This window comes from Crotalus tigris, unplaced genomic scaffold (genome assembly GCF_016545835.1).
Source record: "Crotalus tigris isolate CLP2741 ecotype Arizona unplaced genomic scaffold, ASM1654583v1 scf7180000017639.5415321, whole genome shotgun sequence".
NCBI lineage: Eukaryota > Metazoa > Chordata > Lepidosauria > Squamata > Viperidae > Crotalus > Crotalus tigris.
The window spans coordinates 4,475,382-4,496,096 of NW_024096532.1; the positions used below are offsets into that span (position 1 = coordinate 4,475,382).

General features: G+C 39.9%; 1 protein-coding gene across 1 annotated transcript in view; it reads right to left on the reverse strand.

Moving 5' to 3' along the window:
- The window catches only part of LOC120304551 (cathepsin D-like), a 33,680-nt gene extending 13,215 nt beyond the window's left edge, over positions 1–20,465 (reverse strand). Inside the window, exons 1-5 of the mRNA XM_039335282.1 lie at positions 20,307–20,465; positions 13,023–13,173; positions 7,245–7,368; positions 6,128–6,246; positions 5,037–5,236 (exon numbers count right to left, since the gene is read on the reverse strand). Coding sequence (XP_039191216.1) covers positions 5,037–5,236; positions 6,128–6,246; positions 7,245–7,368; positions 13,023–13,173; positions 20,307–20,365 — 653 coding nt within the window. The 5' untranslated portion in view covers positions 20,366–20,465. The remainder of the gene's footprint in view (positions 1–5,036; positions 5,237–6,127; positions 6,247–7,244; positions 7,369–13,022; positions 13,174–20,306) is intronic.
- Positions 20,466–20,715: the final 250 nt, after the last annotated feature.

Sequence of the window (20,715 nt, forward strand, 5' to 3'; positions counted from 1 at the left end):
GTAAATTTAGGAAAGGACACAGAGGTTTTGAATGAGATCAGGTGTCTTCCAGGTGCTACTGCCAGTAGGGACAAGAAGCGTATTTGTAAAATAATCAAGAATGCCAGCAAGGACTGTGATGTGGAGGCTATTGTACATCTTGGCACTAATAATCTGTCCCAAAAAGATGTACTCACTGTGCAGAATGACTTCCAGAGCCTCGGGCAGGAACTTAGCAGAATAGGCTGTAGGCTTATTTTTTCAGAGGTCTTACCAGTGTATAAGGACCAAAATGGAAAAGGCCAGCATATAGCACAATTCAATATGTGGCTAAAGGAGTGGTGTAAAGGAGAAGGTTTTGGATATATTAGTCACGATGTCAGTAGCGGGTCCCATGAAAAAAAATGTACAAAAGAGATGGTTTGCATCCATCAAAGAAAGGGACTGAGTTACTTGGCTATAAATTCACAGATTTTCTGGAGGAATATTTAAACTAAACAGTGGGGACAGTGAGCTAACTGATACAGAACATCCTTGTCCCCGGCAATCTAAAAACAATAGGGCTATCAGTGCATGTAACATAGATATGTGTGTGGACAAAAATACCAACCTTGCTGTCAAGCAAAATCAAGCTCTTAATAGTGAGTGCCACACAAAGTGCACTAACCAAATAGGTGGTAAGAGGGGAACTCAGGCATCACACAAGTTATGTAGGAAGTAAACACAGGGTCGGTCATAAAGGACTCAAATGTCTATACACAAATGCACAGAGTATGAACAGCAAACAGGGTGAACTAGAAATTCAGGTTAATGAGGGCAGATATGATATTGTTGCCATAATGGAAACATGGTGGGACGAAACCCACAAATGGAACACACAGCTAGAGGGATTTAAATTATTTAAAAGAAACAGACCAAATAAAAGAGGAGGTGGAGTTGCTCTCTATATAAGAAATAACTACATCTCTACAGAAATAGAGCACAACAATGATGAAAACTGTCCTGAATGCATATGGGTCAATATAAAAAGGGGGGGGGGAACCAACATTGCCATAGGTGTATACTATAGGCCACCCAACCAAACACAGGAAATAGATGAACTTTTTGCTAGTCAGCTAACTAAGGTATGTAGGAAGCAAATCACAATAGTAATAGGGGACTTTAACTACCCTGACATCAACTGGGAGACAAACTCTGCACCAAGTGGAAGATCAAACAGATTCTTGACAAACCTAGCAGAAAACTTTGTCTCCCAAAAAATAGAGAAGGGAACTAGGGGATTAGTCATATTGGATCTAATCCTCACTAACAGAGATGAAATGATAGAAGGTGTTGAAGCCATAGGAACCTTGGGAGGAAGTGATCATGCAATATTGGAATTCAACATTATGCAAGCACAAGCAATAGAACATAGTCAAACTAGAGTCTTGGACTTCAAGAGAGCTAATTTCAATAAACTTAGAGAGGGTTTGGGAAGGATTCCATGGATGAGAATCCTCCAGGGGAAAACAACTCAAGAGGCTTGGGAAATTTTGAAAAGTGAGATAATAAAGGCCCAGTCTAGCACAATACCAACAAAGAGGAAAAATAACAGCTCTCAAAAGAAACCAGCATGGCTGCATAAAGAACTCTCTGATCAATTGAAAGATAAAAAGGATAAGTATAGAAAGTGGAAAGAGGGACACATAACTAAGTCAGAATATCAGCAAATAGCCTGAGCCTGCAAAGACGAAGTGAGGAAAGCTAAGGCTCAAAATGAACTAAGGCTTGCAACCAAAGTCAAAAATAACAAAAAAAGCTTCTTTCAACACGTAAAGAACAAGAAAAAAGTGAAGGAAACGATTGGTCCATTAGTGGGTGAAAGTGGCAAGAAGGTGACAAGTAACAGGGAGAAAGCAGAACTATTTAACTCCTTTTTTGCATCTGTCTTTACACAAAGGGAAAAAACAGACCAATCTATCAAAAATAGTGCCATAAAAAACAAAATAGAAATACAAGTTAAGATAGGCAAGAAAATGGTAAGTGAACACCTGTCCAACCTAGACGAGTTCAAATCACCAGGACCAGATGGATTACACCCCAAGGTTCTTAAGGAACTGGCAGATGTGATCTCAGAACCACTGAACTATATTTTTCAAAGATCCTGGAGCACTGGGGAATTACCAGAGGACTGGAAAAGAGCTGATGTAGTTCCTATCTTCAAAAAAGGGGGGGGGGAAAGGACCCAGGAAATTACAGATCTGTCAGCCTGACCTCAATACCTGAGAAGATTCTGGAAAAGATAATCAAACAACGAATCAGAGAACACCTACAGGCAAACCAAGTCATTACTAAAAGCCAATACGTGTTTGTCAAAAACAGATCATGCCAGACAAATCTTATTGCATTCTTTGACCAAGTGACAAAATTAGTGGACCAGAGGAATGCTGTGGATATAATTTACTTAGACTTCAGCAAGGCATTTGACAAAGTAGATCACAACCTACTACTTGATAAGATAGAAAAATGCAGGTTAGACAGCATCACCACCAGATGGATCCGTAGCTGGCTGAACGACCGTACTCAGCATGTGGTCCGCAATGGAACCGCATCTACATGGAGGGAAGTGTGTAGTGGGGTGCCCTAGGACTCTGTTCTTGGCCCAGTGCTCTTCAATATCTATATCAACGATTTGGATGAGGGGATAGATGGGGAACTCATCAAATTTGCAGACAACACCAAGCTGGCAGAAATAGCCAACACTCCAGAAGACAGGCTTAGGATACAGGAGGATCTGGACAGACTTGAACACTTGGCGCTATCTAACAAAATGAAATTCAATGGTGAAAAAAGTAAGGTTCTACATTTAGGCAAGAAAAACCAAATGCACAGGTATAGTATAGGGGGTACCTTGCTCAATAGTAGTAACTGTGAGAGGGATCTCGGAGTCCTAGTGGACAATCATTTAAATATGAGCCAGCACTGTGCTGCAACTGCCAAAAAAGCCAACACAGTGCTAGGCTGCATTAACAGAGGGATAGAATCAAGATCACGTGAAGTATTAATACCACTTTACAATGCCTTGGTAAGGCCACACTTGGAATACTGTATCCAGTTTTGGTCATCACAATGTAAAAAAGATGTTGAGACTCTAGAACAGTGGTTCTCAACCTTTTTAATCCTGCGACCCCCAACCGGTCGTAAGTCGAGGACTACTCAACCAGTCGTAAGTTGAGGACTACTCAACTGGTGCAGCACCGTTTGCAGAATGGGACTTTTGGCAGGCTCAGCAGGGCAGAGACAGCCTGGACAATTCCTATTGGCTTTTGAAAGCCAATAGAATTAGACTCTATTCAAGAGAGTCTATTCTATTGGCTTTCAAAAGCCAATAGAATAAAAGGGAGTAGCACAGCTAAGGAAAAGGGGAAAAAAATAGCGGACTGCATTGTTTGGCAACCCCCGTGAAATGGTCGTTCGACCCCAAATGGGGTCCCGACCCACAGGTTGAGAACCACTGCTCTAGAAAGAGTACAGAGAAGAGCAACAAAGATGATTAGGGGACTGGAGGCTAAAACATATAAGGAACGTTGCTGGAATTGGGTATGTCTAGTTTAACGAAGAGAAGGATGAGGGGGGACATGATAGCTGTGTTCCAATATCTCAGGGGCTGCCACAAAGAAGAGGGAGTCAAGCTATTCTCCAAAGCGCCTGAAGGCAGGACAAGAAGCAACGGATGGAAACTAACCAACCTAGAACTAAGGATTCCTGACAGTTAGAACAATTAACCAGTGGAACAACCTGCCTCCAGAAGCGGTGAATGCTCCCACACTGGAAATTTTTAAGAAGAAACTGGACAGCCAATTGTCCAAAATGGTATAGGGTTTCCTGCCTGAGCAGGGGGTTGGACTAAATGACCTCCAAGGTCCCTTCCAACTTTATCATTACTATTATTATTATTATTATTATTTATTATTATTATTATTACTACTACAACCTGGCTCTGAAGTTCCAATGGCTGAGCCCCCCCCCCCCAAGTCACATGGCCGTACATTAGGTGCTCAACAACTGGCTAGCATTTTTGGCCACTTGCAACATCCTGCATTTTATGACATTTTTGCTGAAAACCGGCTTTTGGTTTTCTGCAAAAAATGGCCCATAATGAACAATGGGTTCGCTTTATAACTGATATGTTCGCTTTATGACCACAGCATTTGCTTTACCACCACCACATTCGCTTAATGACCACTGCAAAAAAAGATCATTAAAAACGGGCCTGTTGACATGATGGCCTGTTTTACAACATTATGACTTACGATTGTAATGGGCAGGATCCATTATTGTCATAAGCTGAAGACTACCTGATAATTGTGTACTGTAAGATGTTTTGAAATCTTGAATTGCTCTTGGTGAGTCATTTGGAAGTAGACTATTAAATCAATTACAAAACAAACTCTATCCTCCCGGATAGTTGTGATAGGTGGTGTATTCCCACAATCTGGAAGGCACTAAGTCAGAAGCTTGATCTTTATCTTTATGCAGGAAGGAAGGAGGGAAGGGAGGGAGGGGGAGGGAAGGGAGACAGGAGAGGAAGGGGAGAGGAGAGTAAGGTGTGAGGGAAGGAAAGAAGGAAAGAAGGGAAGAAGGGAAGAAGGAAAGAAGTAAGATGGGAGGGGGAGAAGGGAGGGAAGGGGAGAGGAGGGGAAGGTGGGAGGGAGGGAGGGAAGGAACGAAGGAAGGAAGATGGGAGGGGGGAGGGAGAGGAAGAGGGAGACAGAACCAGTTCTGAGCTACTAGTTTGATGTGACTTTAAATCTATCTTTTCAATCAATCATTTTACACCCTACTGAACTAAGGCTGATATTGTTCAGAAAAAGCAGAGAATGTTTCCTGTAGCACAAGACTATATAGGTTGGATGCCAATTGCTGAGGATAAAGAAGGGACACTCCCCCTCCCCAACTTTCATAAAAAATGAATCCCAGGGGATGCGGCTTGGGAAATCTTCTGCTTTGGAACAGTGAGGAGTGAGGAGGTGATGTCGATAGCAGAGAGATGATGTCAATAGCAGAGAGGTCCATACTTGCAAAGATGGAATGAGAAGACATTGTTTTTCAGAAGTTTCGCCTTCATCATGTTATCAAAGGGTGGGGTGATGTTGTTTACTGAGATGGAGGGATAACCCAGTCCCATGATACCGTCAAATTTGGCAGCCACAAAAACCAAGCCTGGCAAATCGGTAGCCTCAGCAAAAGTCTGGTTCTTAACGGTGACGTTGCCAATCTGAAGAGAAAGAAAATACACAGCATTTTTTCTTCTGTTTCAGCTATCAGTGGGTGAATATGAGGTATGGACAAGTGCAATGAAAACCACCTGATTTTTTATGTGCATCATATGATCAGTTAATCCAGTTATATGATTTATCAAAGTTTCCTGCAATGTATACAGTATAAAAATGGGCAAAGTCTCAATCAAGCCTTCATAACCACCATCTTTGACTCTGGTAGACATCCTAACCTTTTTTTACATACTGATAATTTTATTAGTATTTAACTACCACCAATCTGATCCTTCACTGATCAGGAGTTATGGTTTTCAGTGTTTTAAAAAATGAGTAGGGATATCCATACAGGGGTAGTCAAAAAGTCAAGATGGCAGAGATGACGTGAGATTGAAAAATAGGTGGTGCTATTGTGGCTGCCATCTTGATTTTTTGACCACACCTTCTTATGGTTCCCCCAAAATGATGCCAGAGTCCACATTTTGGCCAAACACCAGTGTCTCGCAATAGCTGATATCTTAAGGATGTGTGAATCTGTAGCCTGATGATTTTTATTTAGAGTAATGAAAAAACCTGCAAACATTTCAAAGTTGCTTCTTTATCCTGATCACTAGCTTCATACACCTTCAATAAAAGTTAAAGGTTGTCTAGGAACCTAGGAATTGAGGAGAAACCACTTCTTCTATTGTAAATCACATATTACAGACGTGAGACTTGGTGCAGGAAAGAGAATATAAGATAAATGGTGTTTATCTTATATTTTTCAGAAGAAAACTGAATTTTCTCTTGAGGAAAAGAAAAATATGCTCTTGTATTTTCTTCTTAACCCCTCCTCTCCAACATTAAGCCAACTTCTTTCTGAGAACCAGATTCTGTCAACTTCCTGTACTCACCCTGAGAACATCCTGGCTTACGAATCCCTTAAGGCTACCGCTTCCATAATGAATTTCAAATTTGCTTTTATCGGCCTTGTGGGTGCAGGAAAACAGCGAATGGTAATGTTTGTGTACCCCTGATGGGAAAAAAAACCCAAACAGTTAATTGTGTACAGAGAACAGATTGGGCCAGGACTTCCCTTCCCTCCCTGTTAAACCTACTTTATGGCTTACACCACTGATATTTCCCAACATACAATGTATAATATATTGACAAAACATAAGAGTGCAGATAGTTGTGGTATGGTCACAATTTTTTTTCAAAAAATAACCCAATCAACTTAAATGCAAAAGATTTTATTTGCACAGAACTCTCCCCTAACTGGGTTATTTTTTGAAAATAAAATTGTGACCACACCACAACTATCTGTAGTACTCAACTGGGCAAACAGTTATATAATGAGGTGGATAGTATGCTAACTCCTATCAACTTGAGGGTCCCAAAATTATACATTCAGTATAATTACATTTTTTCATAGAGATCTTGATGAAGGTTGTAATTGTTATAGGCCACAACCAGGCCAACCATACCTAACCTTGCCTGTCCTACCAGGGAGAACCCTGATGGGCGAAATGAAGCCCACACCGTGACACTAGTTTCCTTCCTTGGGTCTCAGTTTTGACACAAGATCAGGTCCATCCATGATCAAATCAAACCATGGATGGTTCTGGTCTGATTTTAAGCTGACCTATCTTTCAAAGCATTCCACTCCAAATCTTCCCTGGTGTTGGGGTCATACATTACTTTGGCTTCTTTAATTTAATGTTGCATGTGAACGAAGCCAAAGTTTCCCATGATGAAACTGCTCTCTTATCACTAAGTTGACAATTGGGGAGAATTTGTCTGACCAAGTAACCCTTCTATTTCTCCAAGAGAGGAATGGATTACTGCAACAATGGTTATATCTCTAATTTTCTCTACCACTGGTTCATTCTACTCTCATGTCAGTTTGTGATTTTAAGAAAAGCCTGCGTAACATTTTGGATGCATTAGCGTGCACGTTTCTCTTGAGCAACCCCTCCCCATGCATCTCCACTCTATTCTCAAGAATCAGTTGAGGGTGTTATGTCTTACAGCATGCCAAATGTATCAGGCAACATTTGGAAGAAGGCACCCACAGGTTAGATGAGCCAGTATCAAAGACAACGTTGAAGCATTGTTTAGGGGTTCCAAGACAGATTTGCCCATAGTATTGTGCCTGGGGTATAGCAAGAAAAGAAAAAAGGTCAGCATTTTTGTAATGACTTAAATCAACATCTTTATCTATTTGTTTACCATTTTTAAATAGAGATGATCAATATGGTGTTGAAACAGGATTGGGGGATCCAAGTTCAGATCCTTGTTTGGTGACTTTGGAGTAGACATTCTCTCTGAGCCCAGCCTATCTCACAGGGTTGTTCCCTCTCCCACCATTGCCATGGAGGCCACCTTGATTGTCTAATGTAGCATCATTCAACCTCGGCAACTTCCAGATGTGTGGAGTTTAACTGGATGAAGTCTGTATGTGCTAGTTGAGGCATCCTGGGAGTTGAAGTCCACACATCTTAAAATTGTCAAGGATGAGAAACAAATAAAAATGTAATTGGAAATTAAGTAAATACACCGATAACAAACTCATTCTGAGTACCAATCTTTTTGTATCCAACATGGCACTTGCCAAAGGCAAAAGAGAGATATATCACCAGACACAGAAAAACTGACATTTGCAAAAGAATTCAAGTACTTCAGAAACATTAATCTTAAAGAAGAGGAAAAGGAGAAGAACAGCAAATGAGGAACAAGCACGCTCAGTAATTACACGACAAGGTCAACTAAAAAAAAAATCCATCAGCATGAGGAGGAGGAAAAAGAGAAATAAATACAGAATTCTTGAAGAGGACAGAGCAGAGCCTACTCTCCCGTACTGCAACATTTAATTGACAGATTTTCAGATGTTGGTCTTTTGTTTTTCAGGTGGCATCCAAAATGGGAATTAAAGGTTTTTATTTGAGTTTGCTTGATTGAGAGGACGGAATATTAAGGTTATATAGAAGTTATCTGGAACCAAGGATTTACCCTCTTTCTAACAATAGACATCCTTGAATCCAGACTCATTATAGCAGGAGAAGTGGTTTCCTTGGAGGGAATGTATGCCAAGTATATTCTTCCATTAAAGTCACCTAAGGTCACTCCGACTACCCAGCTAAAGAGAAAAGACACCTAAATTCAGCAACAGTGATACAGGAAGATGCTGGAGATGATTGATCACCTTAACCACAACAGGAAAGGCATCATTTTAAGCTGTGTTCGAGAAGGCAATGGTCAGCCATTTCTGCATTTTAATAGGAAAAACCACATGGATAAATAAGATAAAGTGACTCAAGACATAATGTCTGGATGATGAACACCCCAGGTCAAATTATACCTGACATACTAGTGGGGATGTTTCTGAGCATTAATTATGTTTACAATGGGGTTAGATTAGAAGTGGCCTTCCAGATGTTTAGTTGCTGATGTTGTCATGCAGGAAAAAAAAAATCTGAAACTGCAAAGAAGAATTGACAGTGGGAACACGGCATGCAAGAATCATGAAAACGGAATAGCTTAATACAGTGATATGAAATTAATTGCATATAAATAACATATTAGGCATCAGTAAATTGAAATGGATTGAAGAACCAGAAGATCATACTATTAACTATTCAGGACATGAAAAGCAAGGAAGGAATGCCTTTGCTTTCATAAGAAGGAATAGTCCTTAAATTACAACTGAAGAGAGGGCCTGACTTTTGGAATCTCAAATCTGGATTAGAAGTACCTGTCAGAGTCTGTCAGAGCGTTGAATGGTCATTAAGTGACTGGTTGTAAGTAGGGGACTACCTGTACTTGGCAACAACATAACCAGTAACCAAATAAATTTAATAGGACATCATGGAGAATGCTTTGATATTATGATTATCTAAGTTCATGCTCCAATCACTGATACAGAAGAAGAAGAAGAAGAAGAAGAAGAAGAAGAAGAAGAAGAAGAAGAAGAAGAAGAAGAAGAAGAAGAAGAAGAAGAAGAAGAAGAAGAAGAAGAAGAAGAAGAAGAAGAAGAAGAAAAGAAGAAGAAGAAGAAGAAGAAGAAGAAGAAGAAGAAGAAGAAGAAGAAGAAGAAGAAGAAGAAGAAGAAGAAGAAGAAAAGTGTAATGGTTCAATTTGAAATTTATAGATAGAACATGCAAGCTAGATGTGCTAATTGTGGTTGGAAGCTGCAGATATAGGAAAGAAACACAGCTGGTTTGTATAGTCTAGGAAACAGAAATTAAGCAGGAAATTGACTTATCTCTGTCTGCCAATCCTATAATGTCTTCATTGCTAGCACAGTCTTCATACAACCAATATTGTGCAAATTCCAAATAAAATACAATAGAAAAGCAAAGCCATCCAGTTTCCATAATATAATCTTGAACATATCCCTACCCTTTAAGGAGAACATTTGAAATCTGAACCTCATTGATCAAGTATCTAGAGAAACTAGTGGAATAAACTTAAAGAGATTGTTAGGGATTGTGTAACAAGAGATGGCCAAAGATGAAGAAACAGAAGAAAACAAGCTGGATTTCAGAACAAAGAGTGCAATTTACCAGAAGCAAAGAGAAGCAAAGCCAAGAAAGACAAATATCTTAGGAAGAAACTTAACCAAGATTTTCAGAGAACTGCTAAAGAGACAAGACATAGTATTTGTCATTATATCTGCAAAGACACTGAAGACAGAAACTGATACAAAAACCCAAGGAAAGTCTTTCAAAATATTTCCAAACTCAAAAGGAGGTTTAAATTAACATGGTAAAAAAAGTCAATGTACATATAGCAATTGATTCAAAGAAGATCAAAGAAAGATGGGACCAATTTAGGGACCTCGACAATGAAGAAATTCTTCAAGATATTTTCAAGACTCTCTAGGTCTAAAATATGAAGTTAAATCAACACTTTGAATATTATCAAGTGGGAAGGCTAAAAGAATTGATAGAATCTCCACATAAAAGCAGCAAGCTACAGGAGAAGAATCCGTAAAAGTTCTAACTAAATGATGCCAGCAAATCTGGAGAAAGATAAAATGGCAAAGAGACTGGAAAAGATTAATCTATTACCAATATCAGAGAAAGGAGATTTAACAGGGCATGCAAAGTATTGTACGGTATCCTTGATTACACATATTAGCAAAATAATATTTAGAATCATCCAGATTATTCAGATTAGAGCCCTGCATAGACATTAGTCTTGCTTTACAAAAATCCAAGGACCAAGAAAGATTATTGGTGATGCTCACTAGAAAACTGAGAAAGCCAAAGGATTTTAAAAAAAAGTTAGTATGTGCTTAATTGATTATAAAAAGACCTTTTGATTAGGTCAGGGGTAGGCAATCTTGGCTGTTTTATGACTCATGGACTTCAACTCCCAGAATTCCTGAGTCCGCGAGTCATAAAAAAGCCAAAGTTGCCTACCCCTGGATTAGGTCAACCATGTCCAGCTGTGTATTTCCTGAGAAAACCAAAAATCCAAGAACAATTTACTGCCCTCCAGCAAAATTTATATACAGGACTGGAAGCCACAGTCTGTACAGAACACAGCAAAAGGAACTGGACCTATGGTGAATATATTTTGAGCGAAGCTGGCTTGGAAGAACATGAGTGCATACAGATAATCCTTGACTTACGACCACAATTGAGCCCAACATTTCTGTTGCTGAAACATTTATTAAGTGAGCTTTGCCCCATTTTGCAACCTTTCTTGCCACAGTTGTTAAGTGAATCACTGCAGTTGGTAAGTTAGTAACACGGTTGTTAAATGAATCTGGATTCCCCATTGACTTTGCTTGTCAGAAAGTCACAAAAGATGATCATGTGATCGTGGGACACAGCAACTGTCATAAATATGAGTCAGTTGCTAAGCATCTGAATTTTGATCATGTGACCCTGGGGATGCTGGAACAATCGTAAGTATGAAAAATGGTTATAAGTCACTTTTTAAAGTGATATTATAATTTCAAACTCAAATACTTTGGCCACCTAATGAGAAGGAAGAAGTCACTGGAGAAGGGCCTAATGCTGGGAAAGATTGAGGGCAATAGAAGAAAGGGACGACAGAGAATGAGATGGCTGGATGGAGTCACTGAAGCAGTAGGTGTGAACTTAAATGGATTCCAGAAAATGGTAGAGGACAGGAAGACCTGGAGGAACATTGTCCATGGGGTCGCGATGGGTCGGACACGACTTCACAACTAACAACAACAAATAATTTCAAGCAGTCACCTAGTAAACAGTTGTAAGTTGTGGACTACCTGTATTTAAAATGAGGAAGAAACATTAATAACTGGGTTATGTTAACAATGGTACCCTTAGGTAAAAGTGGAAAGGATCTAAAAGGTCTAATGATAGAAGTCAATGAATGCAGTGAAAAAAATGGGACTAAACTAAATATAAAAACAGTCAAGCTAATGAATGCCAGTTGTATAATTCACAATGTTGCTGTTGATATGGTGGATGATTTTTGCTTTTCACCATTGAGTTAGCAATAGAAAAGTAACCCTCAAGAAATATTTCACAGGCTAGCATATGTTAGGGTAGCAATGAAGGCTTGGAAAATATATTCATTCTGTATGCAGGGGTGTGTCTATACGTACAAAAATCATAACTGGCAAGGATTTTCTCTGTGACATAGTATGGAAATTAAAGTTGGACTTTGAAGATGTAGGATACAAATATTATTCATTCTTTGGAACTTTGGTATTGGAGAAGATACCTGAAAATACCATAAACAGGAAGAAAACTATCCAAATTTTTCACCCAAGGCACAAATGATTGGGGCTCAAGTTATATTTTGGAAACATTATGCAAAGACCTAGTTCTCATGAGAAGCCTTCCACCAGAAGTGGAAGAAAAAAGACAAAGGGTGACCAGGAGCAAGGAGGATAGTCTCAGTTACAACAGGACTAGGTGCACCATTAGCAGATCTATCTATGTACTGGTTAAGAATGAGGGTTAGGGTTAGGGTTCAGAATGGATACTTTATGGGCAGTAAAGCAATCCAGCCATTGTAAAATATCTCCTCCCTACTGTGGTCCTAGATTTTGAATGCTTAGCAACTGACTCACCTTTGCAACCAAATGTAGCACCCAATGGTCACATGACCATGTTTGCCACATTTTTTGCCGGGGCTCACTTCACTTAAGTGTGGTGATTTGCTTGAAGACCTCCACAGATGATGTCAAAAAAATGGGACTGGTCATGTGGGTGCAATGACTTATGACTGGCTCTACCTGTAAGATGCCTTTGTTTAACTCAGCAACACTTACATTTGGATAATGAGCTGGTTTATACAGTACTTCACACAACATTACTATTTGTTGAAATGTCATCTACTGAAAAATTATAAGAGGCAAGAACAAGCTAAACCATGAACTGTGATTCACTAAACAATAGTGACTGAATTCACACAACACACATAACCAAAATCAAACAAATCACTTTGTGGGTTATCTCTATGGCTTGAACAAAGGCACAGTCCTTGAGACTCTATCCAGTAGCTAAATTTCCATCGCTCATTTATTTGGTGGATTTGTAACTTTTTTTTTCCTCCAGAAGTAGTTTACATAGGGTCTTTCTTCAATTTATCCCACAACAATAGCCCCATAGAGTAAGGGGCTGAAGGGCTATTAACTTTCCATAGTGGAGGATGGGCTTGAATCTCCTCAAACTTATCCAATGATTTGACCCCCAGGTTTCGGCATTTTGGCATCATCATACTTGGCTACAGAGGCCCTTCATTTACCACTGCAAGACTCTGAACTTTAACCATAAGCTTATGCCCTCAGTTAAGAAAACATACATCCATGTAGTTGTGGAGACGCTGGTGGGTGACAGAAGCAGTAGCTGGTGGTTTTCCAGTCCTTAATCCACCTCGCCTTAATACTTCGGCAATGGGAAGCCCTGACTGGCCAAACCGGTTTCGGACAGATGGGAATTTCTGCAAAGGGATCCTGCCAGGGAAAAGAAAGCAGATAGGAGGGGAGTTAAAAGTAATGGAGGATGTAATATCCTTGCTATCAGTCACCACCGTTATAATGAGCCAGTGGGCTTGGTGCTTGACAGAAATCTAGGACAGAAATCAAACATACAGATCCTAGTAGGTTCAGATGACTTCCCAGAGCCCTCAAGATTAGGCACACCCAAAGTTATGGGTTTTTTTTCCACATGGAGGTGGGATTTAAGACACCCCTTGTTTCTTCCTCATTTAAAATTGGATTATTTGCAGTCTCTCTCTCCCCTACCCCAGAAATGCAGTCCGCTGGATGATGAAAGGTGTACAGACCTGGTCGAGGGCATACAATCTACTAACTGAAATTATTTTATTCAGTCAAATGGTCCTATAGGATTTATTGAAAAACCCATAATTAGTCAGATTTACACTATTACAGCTATGAAAAATGAAACAACGTTCTGGTTTGGGATGAAGTAAGTTCAAGCAAGATACGCTTTCTTGTAGTGTATGCTGTTCTGGCAGATGTTAAAGATACAAGAATAATATTTCAAAAGTAAAACAGACAAATCAATCTGTAGAGTTTATTATTTTCTTGGATTGGGATTTTAAATAATTGAATTTGAGTTATAAATTTCTTGTCCATTTGGCATTACTGTGTTCAGAACTCTGTAGGATTAGCTTGGCATTTTTCATCCAACATTCCTCAATCCTCTCTCACCTACCCACATAAGAGAATATTATCCACTAAGGTTGAGAGATAAATCCTTACACATGTAGTAAGAGATTTTTTAATTAACACTGATACTTGGGCATCACCCACCTGTAGGCAGCAACAAGGCTGGGCAGATAAACTAATTATAGCTACCTAGCACCCCTAATCAGTGCCAAGTTAGTCATAGACTGGTGTGCGCCAACACCAGGTTGAAACTGGGGTTGGCACCTTTGAGAAATGACACTGTGGTGTCTTCTCCATAACTTCATGGGAAGAGCCAAAAACTAGCCAATCTCTTATTTTGTATCAGACATATCTGAATTTTAGGGAGGAAGGTGAGACAGAACTAGTGGGTGCAAATGGAGTTATTCTGGAAGAATTGTGTCATGTTATCAACTGGATAGTACTTATCTCTTCAACACACAGGAAAGTGTACTAAACTGGTACCCTCCGCCCTGCTCATATGTGTTACCAAGAACTGGTTGGCAGATCTAGAAAGATACCTCACCATATGTCTACAACACCCAGGAATTGCAGATCTCATAAATAATTGATTCTTATTACGAGGGCAATTCGGAAATAAACCTCTGTTTGGTTATCAATGACAAACACTGGCAGATACAGAACTTTTATTATACACATTAGAAAACTACAACATTACTTTGCAACATAATCACCATTCAAATTGAGGCACTTGTAATAACATCTTAAAAGATTTGAAACTCCTTAGTAGCAGTCGCTCGGCACCAAATCTGGGCTATAGGGCGAGGGGGGGGGGGTGATAAAAAACATCCCAACAGAACTGCTTCAAAAGTTCTTGGGTGCATCTAGTGGTGTGTGGGTGAGCATTATCGTGAACCAACACCACACCAGAAGTGGTGCCATAGAAAATCTCGCCAAATGTGAAGATGCCAAAGGAGAATGGCTAGTGAAGTTCATGGAGCATGATTCGACCATCAATTCAGATGTCTACTGTGAAACGTTATGAAAACTCAGATGAGCCATCCAGAACAAGTGTTGGGGCATGTTGACTTCCAATGGTGTTGATTCACGATAATGCTCGCCCGTACACCGCTAGACGCACCCAAGAACTTTTGTAGCAGTTCCATTGGGATGTTTTTGATCACCCCCCCCATAGCCCAGATTTGGCACCGAGCGATTACTAGTAAGGAATTTCAAAACTTGTAAGATGTTATGACAAGTACCTCAATTTGAAGGGTGATTATGTCGAAAAGTAATGTAATGTTGCAGTTTTCTAATGGGTATAATAAAAGTTCTGTATCTGTGAGTGTCTGTCATTGATAACCAAATGGAGGTTTATTTCTGAATTGCCTTTATATTTTAAAGCAGGAGGGGGAATCTTGAATCAGTGAGTCAGATACATCCCCTGCTTAATGCCATCCAGCTCAGGCAAGTTCATGGTGCTTGTTTTCTAAAAGAGAATCCCCCCCCAAAAAAATAGGTAGAAAGTGCTCCAATTCCAAGAACAAGTCCTTGATGTATGACAACAATTTGGCCTCAGAGTTTCTGTTATTAAACAAGAGTCACACCAGATTTTACAGCCTTTTTTTGTCATAGTTGTTAAGCAAATCACTGCAGTTGTTAAACGAGCTTTGTAGTTGTTATTTGAGTGCAGCTTCCCCCCCCTTGACTTTGCTTGTCAGAAACCAGCTGGGAAAATTGCAAATGGCTGAAACCATCCTAAATACATCCCAGTTGTCAAGCGCCCAAATTTTGATCACACAACCGTAGGAATGCTGTGAAGGTCATAAGTGGGAGAACCAGTCATAAGTTACTTCTTCACTGCCATTGTTGAAACTAAACAAGGATTGCGTGTATTGTTTAGTTCAGGGGTCTTCAAACTTGGCCCTTTTATGACTTGTGGACTTCAACTCCCAGAATTCCTCAGCCAGGCATGCTGGCTGAGGAATTCTGGGAGTTGACGTCTACAAGTCATAAAGGGCCAAATTTGAAGACCTCTGGTTTAGTTGCTGTATCCAAGCAGCACCCCATATCTTCCCTGTTCCCTGAGAGAAAGAGCAGGTGAGTTTCTTTAGCTTCCTCAAATTCCAGGGTTAGTTGTAGGTTGGCTTTACACACTGCACTAAGCTAAAAGATGACTTTTTTGATTTAGTATGTTGTGTGAACTCTGTCATAGTGGCTAAACCATGGATAGAACAACTACTATTTATGCAGTTATAGGCAGGGCTTTTTTTTTCATAGAACGCCCAGAACGGAGTTCTGGCCTTTTTTTTTGGATGGGACCTTGTAGGGTAGGCAAGGCGGGTTGTATGACATATGTGAGTTCCGGCACCTTTTTTTTTTTTTAAGAAAAAAAGCACTGGTTATAGGTATCTTAAGGCCTCCAGCACTACATGAAACTATCAGATCTGATTGCAACTTCCAAAGATCTGACTACAACAACTTTTTGGGGTGGGAAATTCACAGGACAAGTATTGTAAACCCTAACTTTTAAAATTAAACTTAAAAAGTATCTCTTGAATTGAGCACATCTTCATGGATGTGTGTGTGAACTTTTCTTGAGAACAATTCAAAAATGGTTTTGCCTTATTTAGTGATTCCCCCATCTAAATATTAACTTGGTCTGATCTTACTTAGTTTTTTTTCCCCATGGAGCAAAATAGATTTCCCATTCCTTGTCCATAGGTAAATCCACTCTAATGGGTACTCAGTTAATCATTGTTTAAACATATAGCAATAAAGGTAATCTTCAACTTACAAATATTCATATAATAACGATAATAATAATGATAATAATGATAATAATAATAACAACAACAACTGGAGCACCACTTGAACACCATTGGCACTGACAAATTCACCATTGGTCAGTTGCAAAAGGCGGCCTTTCTAGGAACTGCTTCCATTCTATGGCGATATCTGTATTACCATCAAACATCCACATCTGCCTATCCCAGGTCCTGGGTAAGGACTCGATAGGTAGACAAAATGCCAAATCCAGTCTGAACTCTGGCTGACTGTGCAATGATCAATAGTAATAATGTTGGAAGGCACCTTGTAGGTCATCTAGTCCAACCCCCTGCTCAGGCAGGAAACCCTATACCATTTCAGACAAATAGCTGTCCAGTTTCTTCTTAAAAAACTTCCAGTGTTGGAGCATTCACCGCTTCTGGAGGCAGGTTGTTCCACTGATTAACTGTTATGTCAGGAAATTTCTCCTTAGTTCTAGGTTGCTTCTCTCTTTGGTTAGTTTCCATCTGTTGCTTCTTGTCCTGCCTTCAGGTGCTTTGGAAAATAGCTTGGCTGAGATATTGGAACACTGCTATCATGTACCCCCTCGTCCTTCTCTTCATTAAGCTAGTCATACCCAATTCCAGCAACTGTTCCTTATATGTTTTAGCCTCCAGTTCTCTAATCATCTTTGTTGCTCTTCTCTGTATTCTTTCTAGAGTCTCAACATCTTTTTTACATCTTGGTGACCAAAACTGGATGCAGTATTCCAAGTGTGGCCTTACCCAATGGTGGGATTCAAATATGTGAACAACTGGTTCTTTATGTGGATGCCACTTCCGGAAGTCTATTCTGTTCCTGGGCAACAAAAAGTTAGCTACCGATTCTGCTGAACTGGTGCGAACTGGTTGAATCTGACCACTGGCCTTACCAAGGCATTGTAAAGTGCTATTAATACTTCACATGATCTTGATTCTATTCCTCTGTTAATGCAGCCTAGCACTGTGTTGGCTCTTTTAGCAGCTGCAACATACTGCTGGCTCATATTTAAATGATTGTCCACTAGGATTCCGAGATCCCTCTCACAGTTATTACCTCTGAGCAGGATACCCCCTATATTACACCTGTACATTTGGTTTTTCTTGCCTAAATGTAGAACCTTACTTTTTTCACCTTTGAATTTCATAGTGACCGTTTGAAGTTACAGTGACACTGGAAAAAGTGACACCTGGTCCTCGCATCCCTACAAACACAGGATCAAAATTTGAATGCTTGGCAACCTCTTGTCTTGTCCCTCAACTAACAATGAGACTTGATTGATTTGATTATGTGCCATCAATTGGTATCAATCTTAGTGACTACATAGGAAAATCTGTGCTCAACTTGGTCCATCAGGTTTTCCAACAAATAACACCTACCTTACAAGTAATTAATATAATTACATAATAAATTGGTTAATATTTGTGCATCTTTGTTTTCCTCCTGTAACTCAGTGGCCATTAAGAGGGAAAATCATTTTCTACTTCTGTTTTAGTATAATGGTGAGTAGATTTCAAATACTGCGAGTTGGATCTAATGTTTTTGATTAGGTCCCATGTATGAACCAGATGTGGCAGGCAGTTCTATCATGCAAATGAGGACAAGCACATCTGTGCGATAATCATCATAAAAACCAAGCTTTGCTCCTGGTATTCTTCAAATGTCCTTAAGGGGCAGAAATTTCTGGGTTTCTATTATTATTGTTGTTGTTGTTACTATTACTATTATTATTACTATTATTATTATATAGAGAAATGATTGGGTTTGGTTCTTTTTCATTTTAAAGCAGATATTTCTGGATGTATAGTTTCATGCTCATGACAGCATGAAAATTCTGCATAACATTTGCAAATTGCACTGAGATCTCTGGCTAACCCTGATATTCTACCTTCTATCCACCAGAAACACTATGTCAACTAGACTTTGGGTTTCCTATGTATTTGTTTCATTCTAGACAGTTTCCTTGTTTTTATTTAGGTTAAAGAACAAAATATATTTAACCATTCCCCCCCCCCCCCAAGTTGATGCTACAATGGATTTCTGTTAATTGTTACTACTTACAGAGCTTTTTTTTCTAATTGGTCTAAAAAGTGCACAATTTTCACCAGATTCCCCCCCCCCAAAACCCCCTACTAGTATTTCTCTTTTTATTCCCAATCTCCAGTAGAGTAATTTATTGTTGATATCCTAGAGGCTCCAAGCCTGTCCTAAATGGGATAATGAGGCTTTTCAACAACCTCATAATAGCAACACAATGTAAAGATCACATTTATTTACATGCTATTAAAAGTTGCAATACCTCTTTTGAGTCAAGATCAACTCTTGTTTATTTTGCAATCACGCTACTGCAATGTTTTTCATCCTTGGCAATTTTAAACTGTATGTACTTCAATTCCCAGAATTCCTCAGCCTCCATGGTTCACACAACTTATAGCTGCCAAGATTGAGAAACACTGTAGTGTAATGTAATCTTCTTGTCAATAATACAGAAGAAGCCGGCCATGCTTCCAACTTCTTTTCTTTTCAACTTCTTCATCTAAATTATATAGCCATAGGATGTTCTGGAGAAGTCCCATCCAAGTACTGAGCAAGTCCAACCTTGCTTAGCTTTTTGAGTTCAGCTAGGACGGTGTTGGCAGAACTTCTGCTTCTCCAAATATCACTAAGGTATATCTCAACATGCTGGTTAAAGCTGTTGGGAGGTAGAGTCCAACCTCATATGGACAGCCACAGATTCCCATGTTAAGCTATCAGCACCCTTCAAAAGAGAGAAGAGTCCTCACCATAATATTATCAGTCTTTTTGACTGACAACTATTGTTTTAATCTAAGTTTGCACAATTGGGTGATCTCTACATTTATCAAGTTCCAGAATTTCCAGCCAGGATCCCTGTCTGTAGCCCAGCACAAAGAAAAGGAAAAAGTAGAACTAGCACCAGAAGACAAGACAAGGAACAACAGATGGAAACTAATCAAGGAGAGAAGAACCCAGAACTAAGGAGAAACCTCTTAACAGTGAGGACAATTAACCAGTAGAACAGTTTGCCTTCAGGAATTGTGGGTGCTTCATCACTTTTTAAGATTGGACAGCCACTTGTCTGAAATGATATAGGTACTCCTGCTTGAGCGGGGTGGGGGGTGGGGGGTGGGGTGGGGTGGGGGCTGGACCTCCAAGGTCCCTTCCAGCTCTATTGTGATTGATTGAGATTAATTAATTGGGAAGATCAGTACATTAACTTCATAGAGACATCCTTTCTAATCACTAGGCCAATTTTCAAATTACCTCTAGTTAACCCAGATCCCATATTCTGTGTTCATAGTTGGTGGCTTGCACACACTTCTTTCTTGAAATGCTAGGTGTGTGCCCCTATAGCTTGATTGTTCAAATTCTCTGCAATCATATTCTTCTTTTTTGATCAAGGATCCCCACTCCCTCAAGCCACAAGCTTTTAAATCCCCCCCCCAAAACTGATAACCTCCATGAGGATGAGGACTACTGCTCACAGAATTCACAGCTATGCTAGCTAGGAAGTTGGGAATTACTGTACTGGTCCAGTCTAGCTGGAGCATCTGAAACTAAAGCAGGCTATCCTATCTTTTATGAGGATCTAGAATTCCTAGGTACTCCTCTGCAGCCCAGAGTTCAATAATCATCCTGCATTATCTCACCGGATTTGCCCTTCAATCCCGATTGCCAGCAGCACTATGATCCAGATTCTGCCTCCCATCTTTCGTCGGTTCAGTCCTGCAGTTTCCAGCAGGAATTCCTTCTGTGTGTCCTGACTGCACCCGGATTATTTTTCTTGGGGATGAAGAAGTATATCTGCACTGGCTGGGGAGTAGTGTTATTGCCTCGCCCATAAGGCCCAGGAATGTGGGTTGTAGATCCTGACTGGTTAGGACTGCTGGGGTTTACCGCCTCTATTCTATGTAATTATTGGGGTTCATATTTCAACTGGCTAAGAGCACCTGAGCAAAAATTGCTTTGCCAATCTGATTAATGAGCAGTGAACTTTGATAGCCTGGAATCTCATTGGTCGTCAGGTGAGCTCAGCCAGTGGATCTCCTTAATGTTTGG